Here is a 26,256-nt window from a genome sequence, read left to right on the forward strand (position 1 = left end):
CTTCCTGTTACATGGAATTAAGCCATTTTTCATTACATGAAAAGATTTTTGTTGTCAGAGTAGTTGAACCCCACCTTTGGTGATTGTCATAATGTCATGTTCATTTTACCAATTTTCTTATTATCATTGTCAGTTTTTGGTTTGCATGTTTTAAAGAAATGGACTGATGTGTATTTGTATCTAACAAAGCACTGTAAGGAAGATTGAGGTGACTTGGGGGGTGGGGGGTTCAGTGAGTACCAGGTTTCATTGTGAAATCAAAATTTTATAGATTCCTGAATTTCAGAAGGGTAAAATGGTTTCAAGAAATAATTGACATTTTGTTGCATATTTGAAATTTGTGATTTGACCAAATTCCAAAATCCACCCAAGTTGGTTACCCTCAAACAATAGTTCTACATTATAAGGATTTGGGTTAGATTTAAAGTCTTGAGTAAACATCAGGTTTCAAATGGACTGTTTTCCAAGTTGGTTTACATTGGGTCTAAAATTTGAAATAAAAAAAAAAAATAAAACTCCAGGAGTTCTTACATACTGGTATATTGAATTTAACTCTGTTTGGAGTTTTGTTTTTGGGAATGTTGAATTGCTGCACTTCAAGGTCCAAGTGGTCCAAAATTAAACTTTCTATGATTTCAACCAATATGTAAATGATATGCCGAATCTAACCATTTATTTTAGGTTAAGATTTTGTACCAGAATTGGAAAATTTGATGAAATTTCAAGCATTCAAGTGCTATTACATTTTTCTGTGCCAGAAACCCAAATTTCTATTAATTTGTCATAGACAAATTTTGAGATATCCTAAGCTTGAATGTAGTGTTCATACAAGCCTGTATTGTTCAAACAGTACACTGGAAAGCATTTTCTTTTTAACATTTTAGTTAGTCTTACTTAAACACTGCAGGAATAATACTACCATTATAAATGTAATACCTGTAATACATATATACCTTAATGACTATCATTTCATTCCAAAGTTGACACTGGAATCAGTACACAAGCTGATACAGAGGCAGAAGTAGACACTGAGAAAAAGGGGGAAGATAAAAAAGATGCAGATAAAAAGATGAAGAAGAAAAAGAAAAGGAAGAAGTAAGCTGATATTAATTTATTTAGATATTTGGAAATATCAGTTTGCTTCATGACTGAAAATGTATTTTCTTGTAAACCTGCACCAAACTTCCCTTTCAAATGTTACATTATATGACATAGTAGCATGATAACAATGAGATTTTTTATCAAATCTATGAATGTCTTGTCTTCCAATTTTCTATCTTATTTTATATCCATGTCTGATTATTGAATAATGAAAAGTGTCAACCCAGCATTCGAGTCCCTAGAAGAATATACCCTTCAGTTAGGTATCTAAAGGCTTAACTCCAAATCTAAAAGGTATAAGGGGCTTAACCTTTAATTGTAGTCATGGCTGTTTAAAACATATAAAGTAATAATTTGTAATTGCTTCATCAGATTTCGGAGAACAGTTAATTTTATTTATGGAAATGTTTAAACTGAAGGCAAATTGAATTTCTATGCATTTAAAAGATGTACTTTTTGTCCCCTGCCGCAACGCGGAGCGGGGACATAGAAATGCTGGTGTCCGTCTGTCCGTCCATCGTGCCGACCGTGCGTCCGAAGCTTGTGGACACAACTCCTCAGAAACCACTGGATGGAATTTGACCAAATTTTGTAACATTGTTTTGTCACCATATGTAGTTGATCATACTTAACCGCTATTTTGATTCGACAATTTTTATAGGAGTTATGGTCATTTTTCACATTATTAGCATAGGAACACCTTGTGGAAGCAACTCCTCAGAAACCGCTGAACAGAATTTGACCAAATTTTGTAGGATTGTTTGTCACAATTTTGATTCGGCAATTTTTATGGGAGTTATAGGACTTTGTTTATTTTTCACGTTCTTTTTTTTTCGGATTTTTTTTTTGTTGTATGAAGAATTCTTAACCTAACTTAATTTGATTCATTAAGATACATTAACCTTGAATCGCCACATGGACTTATGAAAGCACATAAGTTTTGAATCTGCTATTTATACACGTGTCAAACATTTGTAATTCAACTCTTTCTACAGCGGCAGGGACATATGGCTACGCGTAGCATTCTTGTACAGTTAGTTAAAATTAAAAATTATCAAAATATTGGTGTGTACATATAGAATTTATTGCATTTTTTTTTCAAAAACTCATAACTGTTTAATGATGTTTGCTGTAAAGAATCATGCATCAGTAACTTTGATAATGTTAAAGTAACACAAAATTTTTATCAAAAGTAAGGTTCGGAAATGGCTATTGAACATTCATCTTCAGTATATCCCTTGGCAAAACACTAAATACTTTTGTAATTATCTTTTGAATAAACTTTATTTATATATAAGTTAAAGACTGCGTGTATTGTTCATTGAATATAAGTAAATAATTTTAATGTATTAAATTAATTTTATTAAATATTTGTCACCTTGACAAGAAGGTTTTCATTTTTCATGTTTATTATGAAGTAGAAATAAACCAGTATTAGGTGTAATTACCATAATCAATACTAAATGACACATTCAGTTCTTGGATAAAACATGACCCCTCATTTTGACTAATACATTAAGGTTTGCATTTCACTTCAAAGATAAAACAAGTTTTAAGTCAGGTAGTAAAATGATAACTTTGAAAGGCTGAGCCACAAAGAGAACTTAAGTTTACATGTATTTACAGATCAATATATAGATAACCCAGTTTATTTTTTTATCTAAGTCATTGTGAGTGTAATTATTAATTTTTTTCATTTGAAAAAAAAATAGTATATGTATTCAGCAAGATAAGTTAAATATTGGTAACTTTAGCTTTGCCATGCCGGTAGTTCATAATGAAATAGTCTTTAAATGATGGCATATTTTGTATCTAAAGATCATAATTATTCAGACTATTGACATAAAGAAAAGAGAATAGTGAAATCTCTAACTTATAACACTTATATGTTGTGTTGAAAATAATGTCCCAACTTATGTTAAGGTTTGAATTTTTGGTAATAAATGTACATGTATTTGTGGCTTTATTTCTTAGACAATTTTTTAGTTCACCTATCGCCCGTCATCGTAGTTAACAATTATACAAAACTCCTCTCTGAAACTACTTGACTGATTAGAACCAAACTTGGCATAAATGTTTCTTGGGGTATCCTGTATAGAACTGATGTGGGGATTTGTGATCCATCGAAAAACATGGCAGCCATTACTAAAAATAGAACATACAGTGTAGGGGTCAGACAGGTGTTTTTTCGAATATATTTCTCCAAAACCATTAGGTTTAGCCAAAGTCTTTCAATAGCTGAAATGATCCTTATTATTAGAACTACAAAAGTCTTCAGGGATAAAAGTTGTCAGATGAGGTCTCACTGACCACTTCTAAAGTTTCTATTACTTTACATGTTAAACAAGTTTTCTGCTAACTGACAGCATGGAGGCAAATTACTCACACATGTAAACAATATTCATACACTTTTGTAATAAATTACAAATATGATTTTAAAATACACATTCTCAGCTTTATTTTAACTACTTTTGATCAGAATACACACAAATAGTGCACTTACAATGCATATTTCTAGGTTCAGCGTGTTTTTGGTACTACATAAGGGGGGTGGTTGGTGAGACCTGACTCCTTGTAAGAGTTATTGCCCTTGATAGGGGAAAATGACTGTTTTTTAAACAGTTTTCAGTCAATATCTGGAAAACAGTGATTGATTAAAAGAAACTTTCAATTGTTGAAATGATTCTTATGATAAACCCTACCAAAGACTTCTTGAGTCAAAATTTTTGGACAACTTCTTGTTAAATTTATTGCCTTTGAAAGGCAAAATTCAACCAGGTGGGCGATTCAGGCTCCTGGGAGTCTCTTGTTTGCATATAACTTCAAATCAAAAAGGTTTAGTCAAATTCTGATGCAGAAGTAAATGTGTTAAGCATGAAGAGATCTCTCTGCGGTCAATTTTTTGTGAAAATCTGTCGACCCATGTTGAAATTTCTTTCCCATTTTGGACATTTTTTTGGTAGTTGCTTTTTTTGTTACTTTTGAAAATCTTCTCTTGTGAAACTACTGGACATAATTCTATAATAGTAGATATGATTTTTCCTTTGGGTATCCTTTAAAAAAATTCTGTTTGGATTTTTATTCTGTGGAAAAACATAACCACTTTAGCAAGAAACAGTATGTAGCTGATCAAGTCAGATGAGCATTTTAGGCTCTTTTGAACTTCTATTTTTGATACAGGTAAGTTTTCAAGAAAAAAAATCTTATGTGCTTTCAAAAAGCTGAGAAATGTCATGGTGTAAGTCCTTTAAGAAGCCCAGTGTAAGTCCATCTAAGAAAATTACATTCTAAACTTTATAGTAAATAATAAAAAAGGATTAGAAAGGGAATCAAATGCTTCTATTATCATTGAAAATGAAATCAAATATTGGGAACACAACCCTAAAATTAAATGATTCTCTCTTGCCTATGATAAGAATCAGTTTTCTAGTAGCTTTTACAATTTAATAAAGAAAGTGTTTTAATGCTATATACAGTTACAATTGTTAATTGACAAAGACTATTTCAAACATGAGCATTTATTCCCATGACTTAAATATAAAGTTCAATAGAATGCATGTTATTGGCCATGTAGCCATATATAGTTTTCCAACAATATAATAATGTTATAGTTCAGTTTGATCAATATACCATTCTTTAACCATTTCATTATTATACACCGTTATCAAATGTTATTAACTTGTCAAACACAACAACTGTATCGATTTGATTTAAAGATTCAACACATTTCTATAATACCGGCTACCCTTAATCTTATGTCTCTTTATTGTGACAAAGTAACACTAGAAAATTCATTTCAAATAAATGTTCAAATAAGTTAGTTTAAATAACTGGCAGATGAATATTTTAAAATTCAAAATTTTGGTTGGTGTTACTGAAATCTATGTTGAATCAGTAAATTGTCTGCTTAAATGTTTCAATTATATTTTGCTTTCACAATATTTTAGCATTAAATATTTCACTGTCAGTTTCTGTAATTATAAGTGCTTTAGATCTCACTTCTAACTTTCCATAAATTTGACACTAGAACATGAAGTGTTTCATTGTGCACTTTAGTGTAGTATTTGAATGTACTCAAAGATATTGTTTTCCTTGGTCTTGAATCTCTCTGCATTCTTAGTTTTAGGAGGTAATAACAAACTATCTCATGTAATATTTACCCATTATTATATTTATTTACTGCATAATCTATTTACTCTTGTTTTTTAAATTCCAGAATTTACTACATCTGTCTTTCCAACTGCAAGTATGATGTTGGTAAGTCAAATAAAAGTCTGGTGTGGAAAGATTGTATTTTAATAAAGATTTAGCAAAAAAGCAATTAGTAAATGTCCAGTCACCCAGCTAATTTACTTGAAGGCATACTTTTAGCTATAAATATAGTTTTTTGTACAATAGTTGATTGTATGGTTGGCATTATCAAGATATAAGACCAAACATTTATAATGGCTCCAACTGTAGGCATGGGCATTATCAATGTGAAGGCAACATAACTCCCCATGGGCAGTGAACATTTTCGTTAATGCCCTCTACATAAGCAACTTTCCTGTTTATTTCTTTGAAGAATCTGTAAGCGTTCTATGTGGTATTGCCCTCATTTTTATTTTTTATTACTGAATACCACATGAACATGTTTTAACCAAGAAGAATACCTCATTCTTTTCTGATATGAAATACTTTTTATAACAAAAATCAGACAATGTTTGTAAAAAATTCCCAATTAATGATTGATTTTGCTGGCTTATAGTTCAATAGGACCAAACATCAACGTCAGCTATTCTAGTTTTTGTACCACCTGCGAAATTTTTGAAGATGAGGCTTTAGGTATTGGTTTTTTGACATCAGCATCAGTGTCCACATCTACATTAAGATTTGATTTCTGATTAGGTCAGTTTAAATACAAACCCCTTGTGCTAGGTTAGTCATATTTAGCATGCAGTTGCATTAGGATCACTACATCACAGTTCCATATCTGTTTCATGCATATGCCCCACAGTCACAGTCTTTTGACTTAGTAATTATTTTATAAACTTGAAATGTTTTCTGATTAGGTATGTTGAACATGAATTTCCTATGCTTGGTCTATGGTATTTAGTGTATTGTTGCATTAGCATTACTACATTATACTTTCATATCTGTTTCATGCATCATAAATATCACTATTAAACATTGAATAACAGTGACCATATCCACCAGGCGAGACAAATCTCTGTGATAACAGTTTTTCTTATTCTGTTATTCTTATTTGAAAACTATGCCCAATCATTTCTTTTGTTTATAGTTAGGAGAATATCAAAGAGGTTTGGTTTTAAGGAAGTCTCAGATGATGATGAATGGAGTTTATATTGGACAGATTATTCTGTGGCTTTGGAAAGAGTCATGGAGATGAAAAAATATCAGGTAAGGATTTCCTGATCTTCTCCTATTTGTGTTTGTTCTAATTAAGTTGTAACAATATTCACAACACACACCAATTTCATCAATATTGAATGTAATATTTTGCACATACAAGATTTTGATCCCCTCCTCATTTCGTACTGGGACTTTTACATATAACTACTACCATTCGAGGTATTTGTTTATCATGTGGCAAGGAGCTTTTACGTAACGGTTTGTCACTTGTTTGCAACTATGGGCTCATAGCTTGTAGTTTCTCAATGCATTACCTGTATTCTATGTATTTATTAATTATAACCTGGCTCTTTATGTCATTCTGTAAATCATTCTTTCCTAAACACACTTTCTCTTTACAAATTTCATAGCTTCTATTCGAGGAAATGCTTGGATATTTGGTATATTGCTTTGGCATGATAACTTGTAATTTGTCTCCCCTTTTGGTTTATGGCTCATTTACTTCTTATTTGCCAATTGACCTAGTAATTTTCTGTAGGTGCATAATGGAAATTTTTGGATCAGATTTTTCAGCTTCTGTAAATCACAGGCTGTTATGCAATTGTAGTGAAAGCTTCATATGGTTGTACTGAATTGTGGAATGCCTTTTTATACTCAATCATATGACATCTACTTCCTGTTTGCCAAACAAGCGGGGGTGTCAATAGTGAGCCATTGCTCGGAGATTTCTTGTTTTTGTCTGTTCTGCACTAGACCAGTTATGTTCTTCTGAATTAGAAATTTAACAAGAAGCAGGAATGCCAAGTTAAAACCAATGTACTTAAATATCTTATTACAAGTCAGTTTTAATTTTTTAATAATCCTGAATTTATATATAGACACCTGCCATGATTATTTATGGATAAGTTCAAGTTAATGGCAAAATTAAAAGCTCATTTAAAGTGTTAGGTTACCTGAAGGCTGGATTTGTTCTCCACAAGATTTTGAATTTAATTGTGATTGATATAATTTAATTGTTGTAATAATATAATATATTTAAGTATTGATTATGTTTTAATGCATATCAAAAGCTTCCTCTAAGGTGGTACTCTCTTAAATAAAAATTAATTTACAATTAATCTAAGTTGAATCAAACATTTAATTTGATATAAGCTTTTTACATGTTTTTGTGAGGTCATATGTTACATATGATATTTAAATACTTGTAAATTGTTTGACCTTAAGAAGCCAGTTATTTGTTGTTCATACCTAGTACCTTTTTTTACCACCACAAAAAATTGTCGTCCTCTTTGGACACTTCATTTCTGTGTGATATCTTTAGTTTTGGGTGATCAGTTGTTCGGAAATTTTGCTATGATTTTATGTACGAATTAAGGAAGGTTCCTGTTTAATTTGGACTTTTTGGCCCCTATAGAAAGGGACTAAAAAGGGTAAAAGTTGGTGTTTTATTAAAACCCATGTAGAATGTTTTGTTTTTTTTCGATTCAAACTATTAATCCTTTTTTTATTGTGTTCAGTATTTAATTCTGGTAACAAATGTATCAGCAAATTTATGTGTTTTGGACCATTTTCAAGTTATAAGGGGGCAAGTTGGGCAATGCCCCAAAAATTCAACTTCTTAATTTTTTGTCTTAATTTCAAAATTTTATTTTATTCAATTCTTCTTAAAAAACCCTGCTTGCATTCTTCTATCATATTTCAGATACCTTTCACAGTTTTCAAATTATAAGGGGTCAAAGATACCACACAAGAAAGTATCAACTTTTTTATGTTTGGTCCTATTTTGAAATATTTTTTAATTGGATTCCTTATAAAAATCCCTGCCTGCATTATTTAATCAGATTTCAGATATCTCTTACTGTTTTCTAGTTATAAGGAGTCAAAGGGCCCACACCTGAAGAAATTTACTTTTTATTTATTTCCATTGGATTCCTCATTAAAATCCCTGCTTGCACTCTTCAAACAGATTTCAGGTTTCTCATATGGTTGTCTAGGGGTCAAAGGGACCACACTTCAAAAAATCGACTTTTTATTTTTGGTCTGATTTTGAAAATTTTTAATTTAATTTAGATTTTGTGCAATATAGTGTCCATACTTGCCCCTATTGTTTAGGGTTAGGGTTACTGCGCTTGGCAAAGCTTTTCATTAGCTCAACTGTACCATTGTTTCCTGTCAGCTTATGTCACTTTCTTTTGTCTGTCATGTATTTTAAACTTTTTGACATTTTTCATGACTACATGAAATGTCTTTGACTGATTTTTATAAATGCAGGATTGTCAGGCATTATGTAACAAGGGACCATTATAAATAACTTACTTTTTGTTTCACTTGATCAAATGATATGACCACTTGGTTTCTGTTTTTCCTGGGGAGAAATTAAGTCTCTTCTGTGCTTCTAGTTTCTTTTTTACATGGAGAAAATATTTTGTCTGATTATATAGCAGTTTATGGCAAACATTCTCAACTAGTTTGACTATTTGTGTAAATGAATAACTAAGTATATTGTGAACTTTTCTTTTCTTACCAGAAAATAAACCATTTTCCTGGTATGAGTGAGATATGTAGGAAGGACATGTTGGCAAGAAACTTAAACAGAATGTTAAAGATGTATCCCAAGGAATACAACATCTTCCCTAAGACATGGTGTTTACCTGCTGAGTAAGTAACGTAAAGAAATTAGTTGAGCTGAAAGCATACCTAACACTTAACAAAATAACTCAGATTAACTTGGTCCAGTTGTTCTAAACCTTGACTTGTTGGTTTCAAATCTCAAATAAGAGAGTACTTTTAATAAATTTTGAATCCAAAAATTTTCTGTTTTGACCCATACACTCTTACTCTTGTGTTCAACTTTTGAGCTTTTGTAACTTAACATAATGAAAGTGACTGAATCTACCATGTTTGAATTAGAATATTGTCTATAGTATGTGTCTAAGTATTGAGTAATATTATACTTTTAACTTTTTTAGATTTTTATTTGTTTGCTTTCTTAGTTATAATTTCCGGTCTATATTATATGTTAATAAATATGTAAGTTCATATTGGCCTTGTTACAGATTTGAGGTCTGTCATATTGGTCGAGGTGGTCATGTTGGTCCCGAGGCATTGTATAGTCGTAGTGATCAAAGTTCATGAAATCCAATTCTAATTTAAAATGGTGGTGTCAAACGACTGGAAGTTTTGATGCTGTATTGGCCCCGTATTGATGCCCGGTTTGAATTCATATCAATTGGTCAGTTTTTGACATATTTTAACATATTTTGGGTAGTTGGTTAATAAAATGTCGTATGGACCATTAGGAATTTTTATGGACTGCCTCGCTTTCAGATTGACAACATGACATCATAATGTAAGAAATTCTGTATGTTTTTGCTTTTCTTCCAAACAAATTATCCAGAGAATACTTTATATTAAAAGTATGATATAGCAAAATAGTTCATGTTATTTCAGGTCAAATTGCAATATATGGAAGGGTTGGATGCCCAAAAATTCAATGGACCTCAGCTATGCTTCGATCCGTATAATTTTGTAGGGCAACTAGTCCATATATCGCCATTTGACCCTCATGCATCATGAACAATTTGCTAATTAACTGTCAGTCTAAAAGTCCTTGTCAAACTTAGCTTTCTCAAACATGGTTAAAATATGAAACATGAATATTATATCAATATTTATACAGCTATGGTGATTTCCAAGCCTACACAAGACAGAAGAAAAATAAGACATATATTCTGAAACCTGAGACAGGTTGTCAGGGTAAGGGAATATGGGTGACAAAAAATCCCAAAGAAGTAAAACCTCATGAACATATGATATGTCAGCAGTATATGGCTAAGGTAATATTTTAAAAGACATCCAAACTATAGTGATGATAATAGTCCAAAATAAACAGATATGTATAATTTTTCATTGGAAACACAAGCAAATACACAGCAATACATTCAGCAACATAAAAAGAAGCAGCATTTCATTTATAGATATTTTGTAAAAGAACTTTTCAGTTTCTAATACAAAGGTAACCCAAACAAAATCTCATACCAAGTCTTTTGAGAACTAACATGCTGAGACAAGAAAATGGCTTGATAGATCTAATTTTAATGTTAATTTTCTGTTTAATTTTGACCTTTGCCTATATCTAAGCCATATGTATCAAGTTGATTTCCCCAATAGCAATAAGCTTGAAAAATAAGTTGTAATGGGAATAAATGATGTCATAATATCAAATAGCTTTGTAATTTTTTGTGTAATCAACCACTGAAATACTTTGTATACTTTATTCTAGCCATTCCTGATTGACAACTTCAAGTTTGACTTGAGATTGTATGTATTAGTGACCTCCTGTGATCCATTTAGAATTTTCCTGTTTAAAGATGGACTGGCAAGATTTGCTACAAATAAATACACTGAACCCAGTCATAATAATGTAGTAAGTATACATTTATTGGTTTGTCTTTAGGATTATGGTTTACTGCCATTTGGTCATTGTAGTAAAAAAATATGTAAATGGGGTTATTAAGGTCTATTGACTGACTTGAAATTGAGTGGCTATTATTTCTATACAGCATTTTTATTGAATTTCAAATTCTACACTGTAAATAATTATTAACTTATTTCTTGAGGAATGCATACTCATGTAATCGCAAAATGTTAAATCATTACTGTTTTTCAGGATAATGTTTTCATGCATTTAACAAATTATGCCATCAACAAACACAGTGAAGATTTTATTAGAGATGATGAAGCAGGAAGTAAAAGGTATGCTTATTAACTACTGTTTTAAAGCCATTTACCAGTTATTGAAAAATTTGGTTTCTGTCTATTGCCTGCATTCTTAAGTTTTGTTTAGGAAGTATTACTTTACAATCATTTAACTGTCAATATGTTATCCTTTACTACTGTTGATACTGTAATTATTTCAGTGTTCTTGTTGTATGTGACTTGTTTGTGTAGGTAATGATTTTGGAGTTTTTACTTTGAATGATAAGGAAATTTTCTCAATATTGCAATCATTGCAATTGCATTGAATTTTTTAATTAACTATAGTTTAGTTGAAACCCTGTAAGCAGTGAGCAAATAGAAAATTCTGAACAGAGAGAAAAAAAAACACAGTTACAGCATATTTGAAAAACCTGCAAGTACCAACTAAAATAGTAAATTTTAAGAAAAAAAGATTTTGATATCAATACTGCATGTTCATAATAACAAAGATTTTTTCTATGTACTGATCTGTATTTACTTGCTGTGTTTTTTAGAGACCCCTTAAGGTGTAGAATGACTTCAAAGCTGTGATTATAATAAAATATAAATTTGTGTCTATTTCTTTCTCAGGAGAATAAGCACGATAAATAGATTTTTAAAGGACAAGGGATTTGACTTGGACAAAATGTGGAATGAAATTGACGATGTTGTGATAAAAACACTGATTTCTGCACATTCTGTACTCAAACATAACTACCGCACATGCTTTCCCAATCATGTTAAAGGCAGTGCTTGTTTTGAAATCCTGGGATTTGATATACTGCTGGATAGGAAACTTAGGCCACAAGTTTTAGAGGTCAGTGTAAAACGTTAGTGGTCTAATATGAATTATCATACTTTAAAGTGATGAGTACAAAATTAAGTCAGTGTCTGTTGAATTTTTAAAATTATAAGAAAAATTATTAAGAAAACACAGATATTTGATGGTTCTAGTATTCAATGTGTCTGATAATCTTTGAAACTATATTGGTTTTTTTAAAAGATGAATTTGTATCTGATAATCATAATTAAATCCAAGTTGCACAGTTGTATATACATGTATGTATTACAATGGGCATTTACTTTTAAATTGTAGTTTTCTCAGTCAACACTTTAAAGAAATTTTAATGCTTAAGAATTGTAGATTTTTTCAACCAATATGAAATTAGAAGTTACAAGACTTGTCCAACCTAAACAATTATGTAAACATCCAGTGAATTGGTGTGTTTTTAATGAGTGACACCCTAAACAATAAAACAGTTTACCTATTATAAGATAAATGGTGTAATGCAGATAGAACCTTTGTTTCACTCCCATAGAAGTTTTTATCTAGATTTATAGATCTTTGGTGATACACAGAATTGAAATAATGACTTCAAAATTATTTTGTTAATTATATTATTATTTTTCAGGTAAACCATTCACCTAGTTTCAACACTGATTCTGAATTGGATAGGGAAATTAAAGGTGCTTTAGTCATGGACACTTTAAATTTAGTCAATTTTGGTGCTTGTGATAGAAGGAAGTGTATAGAGGAAGAAAAGAAGAGAATAAAGGATAGACTGATGGGTAGAGGAACAAAGAGGGAATCTAAGTTAGTACATATACATTGATGGATGGTAACTTGTTAGAAAAATATGTTCAAAGGCAAAATCTAAAGGAAATTATGTCATTAGTAGTAAAGAATTTTTGTTGTTCAAACAAAAAAAGAAAAGAAATTAATTGCAATACACATAAAGGGGATGTCAAGTTTTCTTAAAGATTATGTGAGATAAATTAAAAACATACTTCTTTTTTCTAATACTTGAAGTAAAAATGCCAATTTCCTGTTACTGATTTTTAGCAAACATTGTTATGATGACATGATATGAAATCATAGGTGCTGACCTTAAAAAATTCTAAAGCGGGAGATTTCCCTCCCAAATTTTCCCAGGGCAATAGATTTTGTTTTGGCAACATGTTTTATGTTAAGCAACAGACCTTTTAAGAGCTTAAATCGTTTTATGGTAACAATTTCATGGCATTCCCTACCCTGAAAGATGACATGCAGTGTTTACCTTAATTACAATGAAAGTAATCGTTATTATCACAGATTTGAGATCAATTTGTTTTGACAAAAAATTGTAACAATTTATTACTTTTTTAAGCTGAAAATTCAAATTAGACGGGAAAAATTTCTGAATGTTGCTAAATCTTCAGTGTTGACACAGGCACATAAGCGGGAGATTGTTGATTTTTTTATGAAATATCGGGAGGATCCTGCCAATAGTGAGTGATTTAACACCTATGTATGAAATAATGCCATGTTTATTTCAGGGAAGAGTTAGAACTTGCTCAAGCTCAGTACCAAGAGTATTTGGAGAGATATGAAAACAATCATATGGGGAACTTTAGACGAATTTATCCTGGACCTGGTACAGAGAAATATGAAAAATTCTTCCACAGCAGTGGTACTTTATTCCAAGAAACTGCTGCTTTCAAAGCCAGAAGTGAAATGGCAAGGTAGATAATACACACTTGTTATCTTTCTTTTTTATTGCTTTCAAATATGGAGACACTATAAATAGTTATTGCATATATGGTAACATAACTGAAAAACCAAAATGATTTTTTTTTCATGTAATAGTAGATTTGAAAAAAATGAAATATTTATCTATTTGTGTTTTTCCTTCATCATCAGGCAGCAACGCGATGAGATCCAAAGGAAAAAAGAGAAATTAGAATCGATGTTGAAAGGGAAGAAGTCTCAGTCAGCAGTTAGACCTGAAAGTCCTAATAGTCGGAGGAGAAGGTCATTAAAACGGACCACAGTTCCTACTAGACGCTTGTCTAGTTCTAGAAATAGCATGGAGGTTTGTATGGATATTAGGGATATTGATTTACTTTATGTTGGGTTAAAAAGCCTAAAGCATGTATTTGACTTTAACTTGAAAAATAGCCAGAATTAAATTATTTCCCTTGATGGAAACAAAATTCTCTTTGAAAATATAATTAACTGTTGGTTTATTGTAAAAATAACTTTATATTGTTGATGAGTTCAGCTTTTAAGATTCAATGGTATGATGTTCATGGTATTATATAATTGAATTGAATATTTGGAAATTTATCATCATAGAATACAGGAAGTGAAAATGACAGGAGATTGTTTGATGAACCATTGGATACCACTAAACCAATGGACATCCTAGAGGAGGAAGAGTTAGAACGTATTAGTGGGTTATTACAGCGTGACAACCTAGTCAGGGGACTAGGTATAGTGGAACATGTTTACAGACTCTTACACTGTACACCAGGCACTATGGGAGTGATGAAAACAGATTCACGCCCTCTACCTCCACCACTTGTAAGTTTAAAAATCATACCAAATTATATATATGGAGGAAAGCTCGAGCTTTCTGCTGATGATATTTTTTTCTGAATTAATTGCTAACATAGAGGCAACTACATTTATATCCAGATATAGAAAATTGCATCGCTAGAAATAAGTAGATATTTGGAAAATTACATGTAAGAATATTATTTTATTGACAAGCGTTTCATTTATTGAACGAGTCTGAAATTAAGTTTTAATTTGAATAAAAAATACTCATGGTTTATTCTCTCATAGGACCCATGGTATTTATACATCATCCATACCTTAAGTAAATGTTAAAGCTTTTCAAGGGTTTTGACAAGGTCTTTTTAAATCAGGAAAGACCTATTAAAAAGATATTGTTGAAATTGGATGATATTCTACAGGTCCCAAGTGCAAAACCTTCACGACCCCAGACACAGGTAAACAATTTGATGTTGTTCCCTTCCTTTAGTCTAGGCGCTTTATTTGTTTATGTGCCATAGACTATGACAAATTTGTGTTCAGTTAAGATTGAGTAAAGTGATTAGGATATCAGAACAGACAACATACTTGTGTTATTGTCTTGTCTTCCAATTTACTAAATTTGTCATCTTTAATTTATATGTTGATCTTTTTACTAATGTATTCATGTCCATTCTTTACTAACTGACCTCTTCCCTTATGAGCACTTACTAAAATTTCACATCACATTTTTAAAAGGTGAGATTTACATCTTCTAAGTAAACTGGTTCTCAAATTTTATGGGTTTATTTAAGTTGCTATTTTTCATGAAATTTTACGGAATTCATTTTGATTTAGCCTCCATACGGTGAAATGAGTTTGATGTCATTTTTAAAGGTAAGGCTGACCTGAATTTGTTGTGAGACAAGCAGCTGTGTAATCTGGCTTATTTTGGAGTTTAGTTTTTGCACCTGTCAAAAGGGATATCCAATTGCAGTGCACAAACAATTATCATAAATATTGATTTAATTTTTTGAAGTGTATAGAAATCTTATGTTTCATTTAATTGTGTTTTTACTATAACATTTTTCAATGTTAATTTTAGGAAAGGTTAAACAAGCTTAGAAGAGATTGTAGAGATAGATTTTATTTGAAAGTAGTTGGTATCATTTTAGATTAAAATTTAATATGAAATAGCATATAGACAGTAGACACTTTTCAGTTTGCACTTTACTGTTTGCACAATGATATTTAGCTTTCGATGGTGCTATAATCATCAAGTATATTCTTATATTTTAGACTATATGAAGAAATTCAATATGTGATACAAAGAACATTCCTGTTTTAAAAGTTCTTATCTGTACATGGTATTGAATTTCTTCATATATCAAACCACACACCCTATATCTAATATACACACTGATTATGCCTTTGGGGTCAGTTAGTTTCATTTGCATCATAAAATGAGGTAAGAAAGAATGCCATCAGTAGTTAAATATAAGACATATGAATGAAGTATTAAGTCAGTGTATATATTAGGTGTACACGCCTTGCATGTGTCATTCACACCCTTATTAGCTTTTCTGTATCTCTCTGCACTTGCACAGGACAACCACAGATGGCTCTGTGCCAATCGACAAAATGAATCTTGCCTTGCCGGGCAGAGAGCCCCCATCAGAATTAAAGATCGTCAGTATTACAAAAAGTTACTGGATCGTTACTTTGGACATAACCATGCTTTAGCCAATGAAAACCTTGCTTCTAAGAGTGATAAGAGCACTAGTAGGTCCAGTCATAATCGCTGTGGAACAAATTATGATAGCAGCGTGTTCTTTCACACAAGAGAGGATCCCAATCGACAATTTCCACAGGTGCGTCTGTCTTATAGCACCAATGATAGAAAAGTTGTTCTAACACACCAGCCCTTCACTCAAGATGTTATTGATCATGAAGAGCTGTTTGATTTGGAGGTTTGTAACATGTGTTGTGATTGGCTGAGTTGATGTGGACTACTCTTACCTCTAACAAAATCAGTCATTGAAAATCCTCACAGAATTCACTGAACTATTGTATAGTGTACCTTCCCTGCTTGTTGTTTGTGTTCTTACTTTGTTTTGTTTCTAACTCTTTCTTATGTGTATGCCACACTGATTAATTATCAATTTATTATCACTTATGTTGCAACAGTTAATTTCCTTATATCAGTCACTATAATTTGGTCATTGTTAGTTATCTTTTCTTTGTGTTTACTTTTTTCTCTTGTCTTGGCTATATCCTTTTTACTTTTACAAAAAGAAAAAGAAAAAGAAAAGAATTAAAAACATCTAAAGGGAATCTATGCATTTTAATATTATGGAACAAACAGTGCATTTATTGAATGAGAAAATTTTAAGAGGGATGGAAAGTGAAGGATTGAGTAGGACTAACTACCAGTAGTATTCTTATAGGAGAACATTATCCTAATGTATAATATTTCTTTTATATCCAATTTCATAGGCTAACTGCAATGAAAACATTGCTTGCACTGTTCTTGTAATGGAAAATTGAAAAAGTAGAGATTTGCAACCATAACAACTTTGTGCACTATTTTTTTAAGTCAATTAAATAGGATAATCATTTGGAAGAGTGAATAACCAAAATATGATCACAACTGCCCAGATTTTATGAATGGGCAGATTTCTTCAAGGTTTTTTGGTGCGACTAATTATATTTTGGCTATTCACTATAACTAATTGATTATTCTTTATAGATTTTCTCCATAATTTATTTCTATTTTCTGTATTTGTGATTGGCTTATTAATATTGGTGTTGTGATGTTATGGTGGGAGAAAGTCTAAGAGTGAAATTATCAAATTTATTTCACAATGTGAATTATTGAAATTTTTTACACAGGAAACATTCAATACATCACTAAGTGCATTATAAAAAGATAGTAAGCAAAGATAAAAATATCTAGCTTAAATTATATACTGCCCCCCCCCATACTTACGGTAGCTATAATTATATACTAGTATAAGCTCAATATGTTTCCGTGGTAGCTGGAAGTGCATGACACACCTGAGCTAGAGCCTCCTATCAGTGGTGTGAAAAATAATGATCCTGGTGCATGGTGAATAAATGTTTCCTTGTGTTGTTTTGTCAATCTTCAAAAATGTACTGCCATGTATAATTGTTACCATCTATAACTTCATGAAAGTCATATCAATGTTAAACTTGTAGAAAACATTTTATAATTTGTTTCTTCATTTTCAAGAAGAGAATTAGAACTAAACATCGTAAATTTTTTATGTGTGATTGATTTTTTTTTACTAATTTTGTTCTCTCTGTTGCATGGTTTTTAGATTTACCGCATGACCAAAGGAACTACTAAATAGAGGATAAATATAGTAAATTCAATACATTGTTGTTTTATTGGCATTTTTGTAATAACTTTCTAACAAAGCTTTTAATTTTTGTGGCATGAATCTGTATATTGTACAAATTTTCATTTGTTAGCTGCAAAACAGTAAGTTAAAGTTATGAAGTATGATGTTTAATTAATCTTCTGACAGCCTTTTGTTTGAAAAACTGTTTTTTGCAGATTTGATTTGAAAACGAAAGTGTGTTTTGCAAATTCTATATTTTCTGGGGTTTTTTTTTGCATCATTTTTTATTGCTCTTGCTTAATTACTTTGGTGGCAGGTACTTCTATTAAACTAACACTGGAAGGAGATATATATTTTGATTTTTTCAGAGTGATCGTGAGGCAGACCGACTAACACGTAGGCAACACACCCACCTTCATCACGATCATTCTTTATCATCTGCACTTACCAACTCCATGCATCCCTTCTCTACTAATGACAATAATTCTATATCATCTATCAATCAGCCTAACTACAATTCTGGTCGAATCTCTACGTGGCAGGGCAAGTCTGGCAGTCTCAGTAACCTCAATGAAAAAACAGTCCCGTCGTATCAGGTCAGTACAATACATTTTTATAAACTTAAATCAATCAGAAAATTTTATAGTTTACTTAATTACGAACCATTTTTAGAAAAAATCTTTATAGGGAGTAACATAATTAATTTCTTTAGGGATAAGTTGGTCTTCCCTTGATTGAATAATCATTACCTGATAAAATGTCTTAGGGAGTTAACTAGACAATTGACTAAGAGGTTATTGTCAACCACAGATGTATGGTCTTTATGACATTTAATGTCTTCAGTTTTTTTTTTCTCAGTATAAAAACCATTGTCTCTTTGATATCTGAGCTTTTAGGACTGTCAGATGGCAGTACATTTTCACTTTACGAAAGGGAAAGCAGTAAGGAAAAAAGGACTCTTATTCTATATATTGCAGAGAAATAAATTTGTAAAGAAACCACTGGGAGGAAATCCAAGATCAAATACAGGTGCAGCATTGGTTATGCAAGAATCAGAATTCCGAAGTAATCTGACACATCTGTTGGACACTGAAGCTGAGCGCAATAGAATACTTGCAAGAAATGGCTATTCCTCTGACTGGAGGTCTGATGTAGCTACACCCAACAGTAAACGGACACTTAGTGCTCAGGGTCAGAGGAAAGATGGAGGTGAGGAGTAATCAGTTGTCTCTGAGGATCAGTGGATAGATTTTAAGAAAGTTTGATGTCTTGCACAACAAGATGTGTCACTGTCACTGTGTTATTATCAGGCACCACGACCCAAAATATCAAACTTGATTTAAAAAATGTTACTATTGGAGTTGCATAATTTACATTCATTTAGAATTGTTTCTGTATAATGAGATGTTGGTGTAGTTCCTATTTTGTTGGTAGGCTAATTTTTTAATAGGGCCAACAGCTTTTTTTTCCAGAAACTTACATGGAATGAGGGTATTTTTTTCTTTTTTGGACTAATTTTTATAAAATTTACATTTTTGTTTATGAATGTTTTAAAAAATGATGAGTAGGATAATTTTTTATGAGGTTATCACTTATTTGTAGAAATGAAATTGTTAGACTAAGTACAGTTTAGTTTGTTATAACTATATTTTCAAGTTTCAAAAAGTATCAGAATGAGTGATAAAAATTGATATGATTTTTAAGTTGTAGGATATTTTCTAGTGGCAGAAAATCCTTCTCGGTCAGCTAAGTGTCACATATCGTATGTTTCAAGTGTGTTTGGATTTTGTTGTCACTGATATTGAACTCTTAATTGCATGATCAACAAAATTTAAATGATGTTCTATCAGAGGCTGTAGTTAGATTATAATAAACCGGCAAAAAATATTATAATAATAGAAATTTATTTGAAATCATAATAAACTAAATCTCGACATAATTTTGTTCTATCAGAGACTTATTTTTTGTATAATGTCATTGATGCACTGCCTACTAAAGTATATTTGTGTCATTTCTAAGCTTTACATAAAATAGAAATGGTATGAAATGCATGAAAAGGGTAATTTATGGCTTAATTTACAAGTAAATTTGAACTTCAGTAAATCTATGCAGATAGATATTGTACTTTGCCCTTAGTACTTGCTACAATTGGAGAAAAATCAGTTTATGTTTATTTGATACAATTTGCAAGTCTCTGATAGAACACAAATTTTTAAAATTTAGCATGTATTCTTTATTAAAATGAACAGTTGCAGTTGTAGAAATTTTGCTGCGCATTTGTTGTTAATCATGAAGTAATAATTACACTGCATTATAGTAATCAGATTTTCTATCCCATTGCATATTTTCTGGAAACAGTGGGTGCATATAAAACGGTAGTATTACCATTAGGGTTGGATGTTTTTAGTTGGTAGACTCTTTTCTCTATGGTGCTTTGCTGTATAGTTACAGGAACTGCAGCCTGAATTCTCTTATTTTACCAAATGTCACTTAGGTTTCTGAATATAGACTATATTAAAAACCCAAGTATCCTCCCATGATTCCAAATGGTATATTTAGGGTTTACATCATATAAAGTAGGAGACATTTTGTCAAAATATGTAGACAAATCCCTCAGAGTTGTGTTGTATTGTCTACCATTCTACAAATTTCTCATAGTTTTGGTTTTGCTTACTGTCTAATGAAAGATGCACACCACCAAACCCAAACAACTGTTTTGCTTATGACATGTATTCTGTAAAGCTTCTGTTGTACAGATCTGTGCTTAGCACTTTTTGGGCTTCTCTTATTATATATATGTGTATGCCATTTTCAGTTTTGCGGATGGCCAGGGCCTGTCTGTCAGCCAACTATACTATAAGGAATAATCTGGTTATTGTAATATTTACATTTATTTCTTTTTGATGTGACATTATATAATAAAATCCACAAATTTCACTGTTAGGTTGGCGTTACATTGCACACAACTCAAACTACCCACTTTGGCAGTATCATTTAGGTATGTGATTCTTTGACTTGTGATGCTTTAGAAAGTCCATTTTAAAGTACACCACCTGTAGAGAGATGCTCTTTTATAGATGTTAATATATTGTAATTATGATTGCTTCATACAAGAATGCTATCACTTTAAAGTATATTTTGCTCAAGAACTGCATGGAAGTAAGATTCCTTTTTCTCAGTTTTTACAAGTAATGGTACATTTTGGGTTTTCTGATGCAGCAAAAATGATAGTTTATCAAAAGCACATGTAAAAGTGATCACAATTTAGGATGTTTTTCTCAAAGTTCAATAAAATTAGTATTTGTACCAAAAAATCGGAAGTATTGATTATAAGAGATAAAGGTATTTTCAACAATTAAATCATTCATGCCTTTATTGATATATGGTATACATATCAAAGGAATATTTAATAGCAGTAGGTTTAGATTATATTTAGCCTATTCTAATTAGTTTATGACATGTCACAGATTCTGAAATACCCAAATCCACGGTATTACCAAGCGTAAGTAAGTACACAATCCTGTCCTGACATGATAATGTCACTCTCCTTCGTCATCATATCGTCATGGTGGATGTGTGGGTTGTCGTTGCACTGCTTAACGATAACCTCAATCTCAATATTAATCTTATAACTATTGGTGAATTGTGTGACTGTTCCTAATCTGCTCGCATTTTGCTACTCATATTTTCACTGTATGATTTAGCGATAGAAAGTTATTAAACTTAGTTTAGATTGCTTATATTTCATAATTGACTGAATTTTCAAGAAAAAATTGGATGCTGTGTTTCTTTAACAGTTCTTTTATAATATCTGTAAAATATTATGTTCATCCTGTAAACTCCTTACTTTCATCATAATTTTTCCTCTATGGATTTTTTCACCTTCCAGATTTTACTGTTAACTTATTTATTTTGAGTTTCTCCTGAGTTTGTATCAAAGCAGACTTTCATTTATGACAAATATATTGTTGTTTTTTTTTTAACAAAATGTATTTGTTTCAGAATATTTAAATCATATTTTTCTAAAACAAATTAAATATAATTTTCCTGGTAACATGAACAAGTTAATACTGGTTTAACTGTAATGATTTCCCCCTGTTTTATTAGATTCAGTTGCATATTGCTTTTACAATTTGCATGGAAGTTGTTTTGTTTCTTTAAAATTATCCAGATTGCATGAGCTAATAAAACATATAGCATAAAGAATTTAAAATATAAATATCTAGAGCAAGTTTGTGTTTAATGGATTTGCCTGAGCATGTATTTTCATGACTTCTTTTCATTACAGACCTACCAAGAGTCACATCCAATAATGGTCCGCCGGGTCTATCAGTGGTCTCGGCCCCTGCCCCCGTAGTACAACGACCTGACCTTGCACATCCTGGATCAGTTACACCTGGAAGCAACATCAGTCGAATAGGATCTCAACAATCTGTACCAGAAGGCCATGGTTCTGCCTCTCATCGATCAACAAGGTCTCAAAGGATCAGAGGAGCTTCAAATAATCTTAGACTTAGACAAATAGAGATGAGAGAAAACCATGCTACTGTTCTGAGCTGACAAAAAAGTTATTGATGCATTAAGCATTTCTTTTGTCAATCTTTTGTTTGGGAATGCCTCAGCCCAGAAATTAGCCTTCTGATATGTTGTTGACAATTTTATTCACAACAACTTATTGTACGAAATTCATTACACAATATGATGAACTATTTGTGCTCTTTTTTTTTTAATAAACTTTTGACATTCTGTCTCAGGATCATGCTATCATACTTATAAAATTGACAGCAGAACTTTTGAAACTTGAAAAAAACAATAGCTGTAGAATTATATTTTAAAAAAACTTGTAAAGTTGATATTACTACAACTACATGTATGTTTGGAACTAGAAATTATTTTTGTTATTAAATTTCAAATCATTACTGTACAGTGGTGTCATTTTTCCAAGCTTATGTTTATAACTAAGTTATTGATGCTGTGGTATTTTTTTTTAGATTTTATTCATGAAACTGTTCAGTGTTTAATAAGAGCACTTTTTCAAAATTGTTTTTTTTAGTGTTTTATCAACAGGGTAAATTGTAAAATATATGCATCTGGGAAAATTGAATTTTATATACATAAAGAGTACAAATGTATTTTCTAAAGTTTATATTCAAAGACAACCTGATGTTGATGTTCTTATAATACATAGTTTTGTACATTGTAATACAGTACTTTTTTAGTTTCTTATTTGAAAGACCAAACTACTGCAGAACAAGATACTTTATAACATTAGTACAGATATATGACAAATGTATAGATCAGCATATTGTGTATTGAACTGTTGTAATGCACAGTGTGCAATAAGACTATAAATCTGTCTGTGATAGGGTAAACAATGTGATATTTAATAGAGTACACTCTATTTTTGTACTGTCATTGTTATTTTTCTTGAATGTAAAGAAACATTTTATTGGAATTGCACAACTTTTAGATGTATTTTAGTATTTAAGTCTGTGATTTTAAAGTATGGTTGTAGCTGTTAAGTATATTTCTTTTATTTTCTTTTTTTTTTTCTATATAGTTTTACTTCTGAAGGCCTTGAATTTAGATTCACCATTGAAGTACACATTTTTATACAGGTAAGGACCACTGATAAAAATTTATGAGAGAAAAGAGTTTGGATAGTGAACTTATCATATACAGTTTTTTTTTTTTCAATTAAAACCTGTAAATAAATCAACTGTAGCCAAAAAAAAAACCAAATCTTACGAGTTATCTGTGTTTTCTTTTCATTCACCCATTATTTTTTTTTCTAAAATACATTGCTGATGATATCATGATCTCATGACATTTTAAGTCACTTTTTTCCCTAAATGTTAAGCCTTTGACTTTCATGTCATGCTTTTAATAGGTTTGATATGTTTTTATTATTGTTTATTGAACTTGACTGTGATATTTTTTTTTTATGTGCCTTTAGGTCATTTTCATTCCATCATTGTAGTCAGTTTTGTGCCAAATCATTTATACATGTTTGTTTGATAATCCATGTAGGGTAGCATTAGCAATATATTCTGTTTGTCATTTTATCAAGAGCTTAATTTATATCAAGAAAACCTCTTGCCGTATGTATGGTACATATTCAAATTTTACTTCAAGAAGACACTAAAAAGTTTCTACAAAAATACTTGCAATACAGTCACTTGGTACACATGTAATGTGTTCCTGAAAAAACAAGTTACATTGGATGTATTCATGATTTGATTAATAGTTAAAAATAAATACAAACTTTCAGAAATTGTTGTATAATTCTGTATTGCATTTTCTTTTTTCATTTAGTAAGTGTTTATGTTCAGCTGACATAGGAGAGAGGTATTTTGAAATGTGCCAACTCTTACTAGTCTAATAAGTCAAATTCTCATGTTATTAGATTTATTCTGGTTAATTATAAAAGTACTGAATACCTTTTTCAATTTTGCTCATGTTAGTTACTATTATGTATTTTAACATTTCCTCTATAAAAGAAACTGAAGTCTTGCCTTTGTATGTAGGGAATGTGTATGTTGTATGGTGTTGGTCTACATTAAGTTGTAGTTTTTTGTCCACTTGTGCATTTAAATAGTCCATACCTCAGTAATACACACATTAGTTTGAGAAATCTGCTACTGTTGATTTTTTAATTGGATTTATAAAGACCATCAATGTGCCTTGTTCAAATGCAACATTGAATTAAATGGGAGAAAAATCACAAGTGGGAATAAAAAGAAACTAACGTGAAAGTTTTAAGCAGTTAATAGGAGTCGCAATTTTTTCCGAAATATTTAAGATTCAGTATTATGTAGTATTCACGTACTTGTAGTTTTAGGAAATTTTCATTCAACTGCACTTAAACACTGTATATTCAGTGCTAACAAGGTAGTACTGCTTGGAGTATTTTAGCTTGTTGATTTAGCAGGGATAATTTCTGTGGTTACCACTTTTTCATTATTAAAACTTTTTTCTATATTCATAAAAAGTTGAAAATCAATGGATTCTAGTGTTTGTGAGTCTAACATTATAATATTTTGGTCATTTTAAAACAAGCTGACTTATTAAAATAGTTTAGAATGAACACAGTTATATTGTTTAATATTTACCAACTTTTTTTAATCTTAAGGATTTTTATAGCAATTTAGGTTTCTATCAAAATAATTTTGACTTTCTGAATGAAATTTAAACAAAAAATGAGCAGTATAAGACAATGATTGCCAGTTATTCTTCAACCATTTAACCAGGAAACGATGATGTTAAAAGCAGCTCTTTCTTCAGTCTCAGTAATACACATTCCTAAACTGCCATTTTATTCATTGGATTTGAACTATCCTTAATTGAGTGATATTTATTATTGTTATCAGTATTACATGTTGTATGAGGAATGGTTGTGAATGTTATCTGTAACCACATGTAAATATTTGGAAATTTGGTTACAGAAATGTAGATATTATTTATAATTAATAATAAAGGAATGAATTTCTCAAATATTTTAGTGTCTTTATGACTGACTGGGTCCTGGTGTTCATTATTTTTTAACTGTTACATGTTTTTAAAAAATAATCTTTCACCCAAGAATCATGCATGGCAGATAAATTTGTCTAAAGATCCCATACTTTTAATTTTAATAATTTGATCAAAAATCCTTCATAGGTATTAAAAACAAAGGTTATATGTAATTTTGTTTCTACTGGTGAGAGAAAAATAAGTGAAGTGCACTATCATTTTCCTTTTTAATGAGGGATACATCTGATATAGGTTTTGTACTACTTGACCTTTTAAGACCTATGATTCATTTTTGGATCACTGATCTTACTGTTTTTTTTATGTACTCAGGTAAGGATTTCGATTTCCTTTACTTGTTTGGTTCATTTCCTAGCACAGCCCCTTATTATACTCCAGCAGTGCTAGAGGTTGTCTGGCAAACTATTGTCTGGCTTGGTGCCATCCTTATGGAGGAACAGAATTCCAACCTCTTTCGTTGTAGGAGTACCCCTTATTGCATCCATTGGAATTTCTGCAGTTTCAAATATTTACTACATGTTATTGGTTTCTTCGGGTGTTTTCGAATGCCTTATCATGTAGGAGGGATACTAGTAGTAAAGTATCCCCAATTAGGTCAAAAATACAAAATACATACAACAGAGAATCACACTCGAAATCTCTGTTCCCTGTACTTAAGTAGCAGTATTTCTTAAAATCAGACAGAGAGTGATTCATGCATATCAAAAACCCACCAAATTCAGTTTTATATCTTGTTCTGAAACAGTTACTGATCAGATAACCAGTTGAAGTTTTTCATTTGGTTGTTGCGCTTATGAGATAAAAATTATATAGATTTTACTTGAAATTAGCACTTTGCAAGACTTATTGTTCTTGAATTGGTTTGATTAGGTTGAT

General features: G+C 31.0%; 1 protein-coding gene across 30 annotated transcripts in view; it reads left to right on the top strand.

The window, feature by feature from the left end:
- LOC148622307 (tubulin polyglutamylase ttll6-like) overlaps positions 1 to 25,344 on the top strand; it is a 39,550-nt gene extending 14,206 nt beyond the window's left edge. For 4 of the 30 annotated variants that reach the window (XM_088572081.1, XM_088572085.1, XM_088572084.1 and 1 more), the window contains exons 3-21: positions 981 to 1,095; positions 5,318 to 5,358; positions 6,383 to 6,501; positions 8,981 to 9,111; positions 10,133 to 10,289; positions 10,736 to 10,879; positions 11,123 to 11,208; positions 11,782 to 12,007; positions 12,603 to 12,784; positions 13,507 to 13,692; positions 13,871 to 14,042; positions 14,306 to 14,533; positions 15,344 to 15,382; positions 16,093 to 16,455; positions 18,219 to 18,446; positions 18,828 to 19,059; positions 20,795 to 20,848; positions 21,318 to 21,356; positions 22,139 to 25,344. In XM_088572081.1, the coding sequence (XP_088428207.1) occupies positions 981 to 1,095; positions 5,318 to 5,358; positions 6,383 to 6,501; positions 8,981 to 9,111; positions 10,133 to 10,289; positions 10,736 to 10,879; positions 11,123 to 11,208; positions 11,782 to 12,007; positions 12,603 to 12,784; positions 13,507 to 13,692; positions 13,871 to 14,042; positions 14,306 to 14,533; positions 15,344 to 15,382; positions 16,093 to 16,455; positions 18,219 to 18,446; positions 18,828 to 19,059; positions 20,795 to 20,848; positions 21,318 to 21,356; positions 22,139 to 22,410 (3,014 nt within the window). In that variant the 3' untranslated portion in view covers positions 22,411 to 25,344. Of the gene's footprint in view, positions 1 to 980; positions 1,096 to 5,317; positions 5,359 to 6,382; positions 6,502 to 8,980; positions 9,112 to 10,132; positions 10,290 to 10,735; positions 10,880 to 11,122; positions 11,209 to 11,781; positions 12,008 to 12,602; positions 12,785 to 13,506; positions 13,693 to 13,870; positions 14,043 to 14,305; positions 14,534 to 14,928; positions 14,965 to 15,343; positions 15,383 to 15,590; positions 15,645 to 16,092; positions 16,456 to 18,218; positions 18,447 to 18,827; positions 19,060 to 19,554; positions 19,613 to 20,208; positions 20,226 to 20,665; positions 20,728 to 20,794; positions 20,849 to 21,317; positions 21,357 to 22,138 lie in introns of all 30 variants that reach the window. The other 26 variants (XM_088572113.1, XM_088572092.1, XM_088572091.1 and 23 more) reach the window with 26 other exon arrangements.
- The last annotated feature ends 912 nt before the right edge of the window (positions 25,345 to 26,256 follow it).

The sequence above is a fragment of the Perna viridis genome, chromosome 3 (genome assembly GCF_037379345.1).
Source record: "Perna viridis isolate PV_CMFRI_1.1 ecotype Kerala chromosome 3, ASM3737934v1, whole genome shotgun sequence".
Taxonomy (NCBI): Eukaryota; Metazoa; Mollusca; class Bivalvia; order Mytilida; family Mytilidae; genus Perna; species Perna viridis.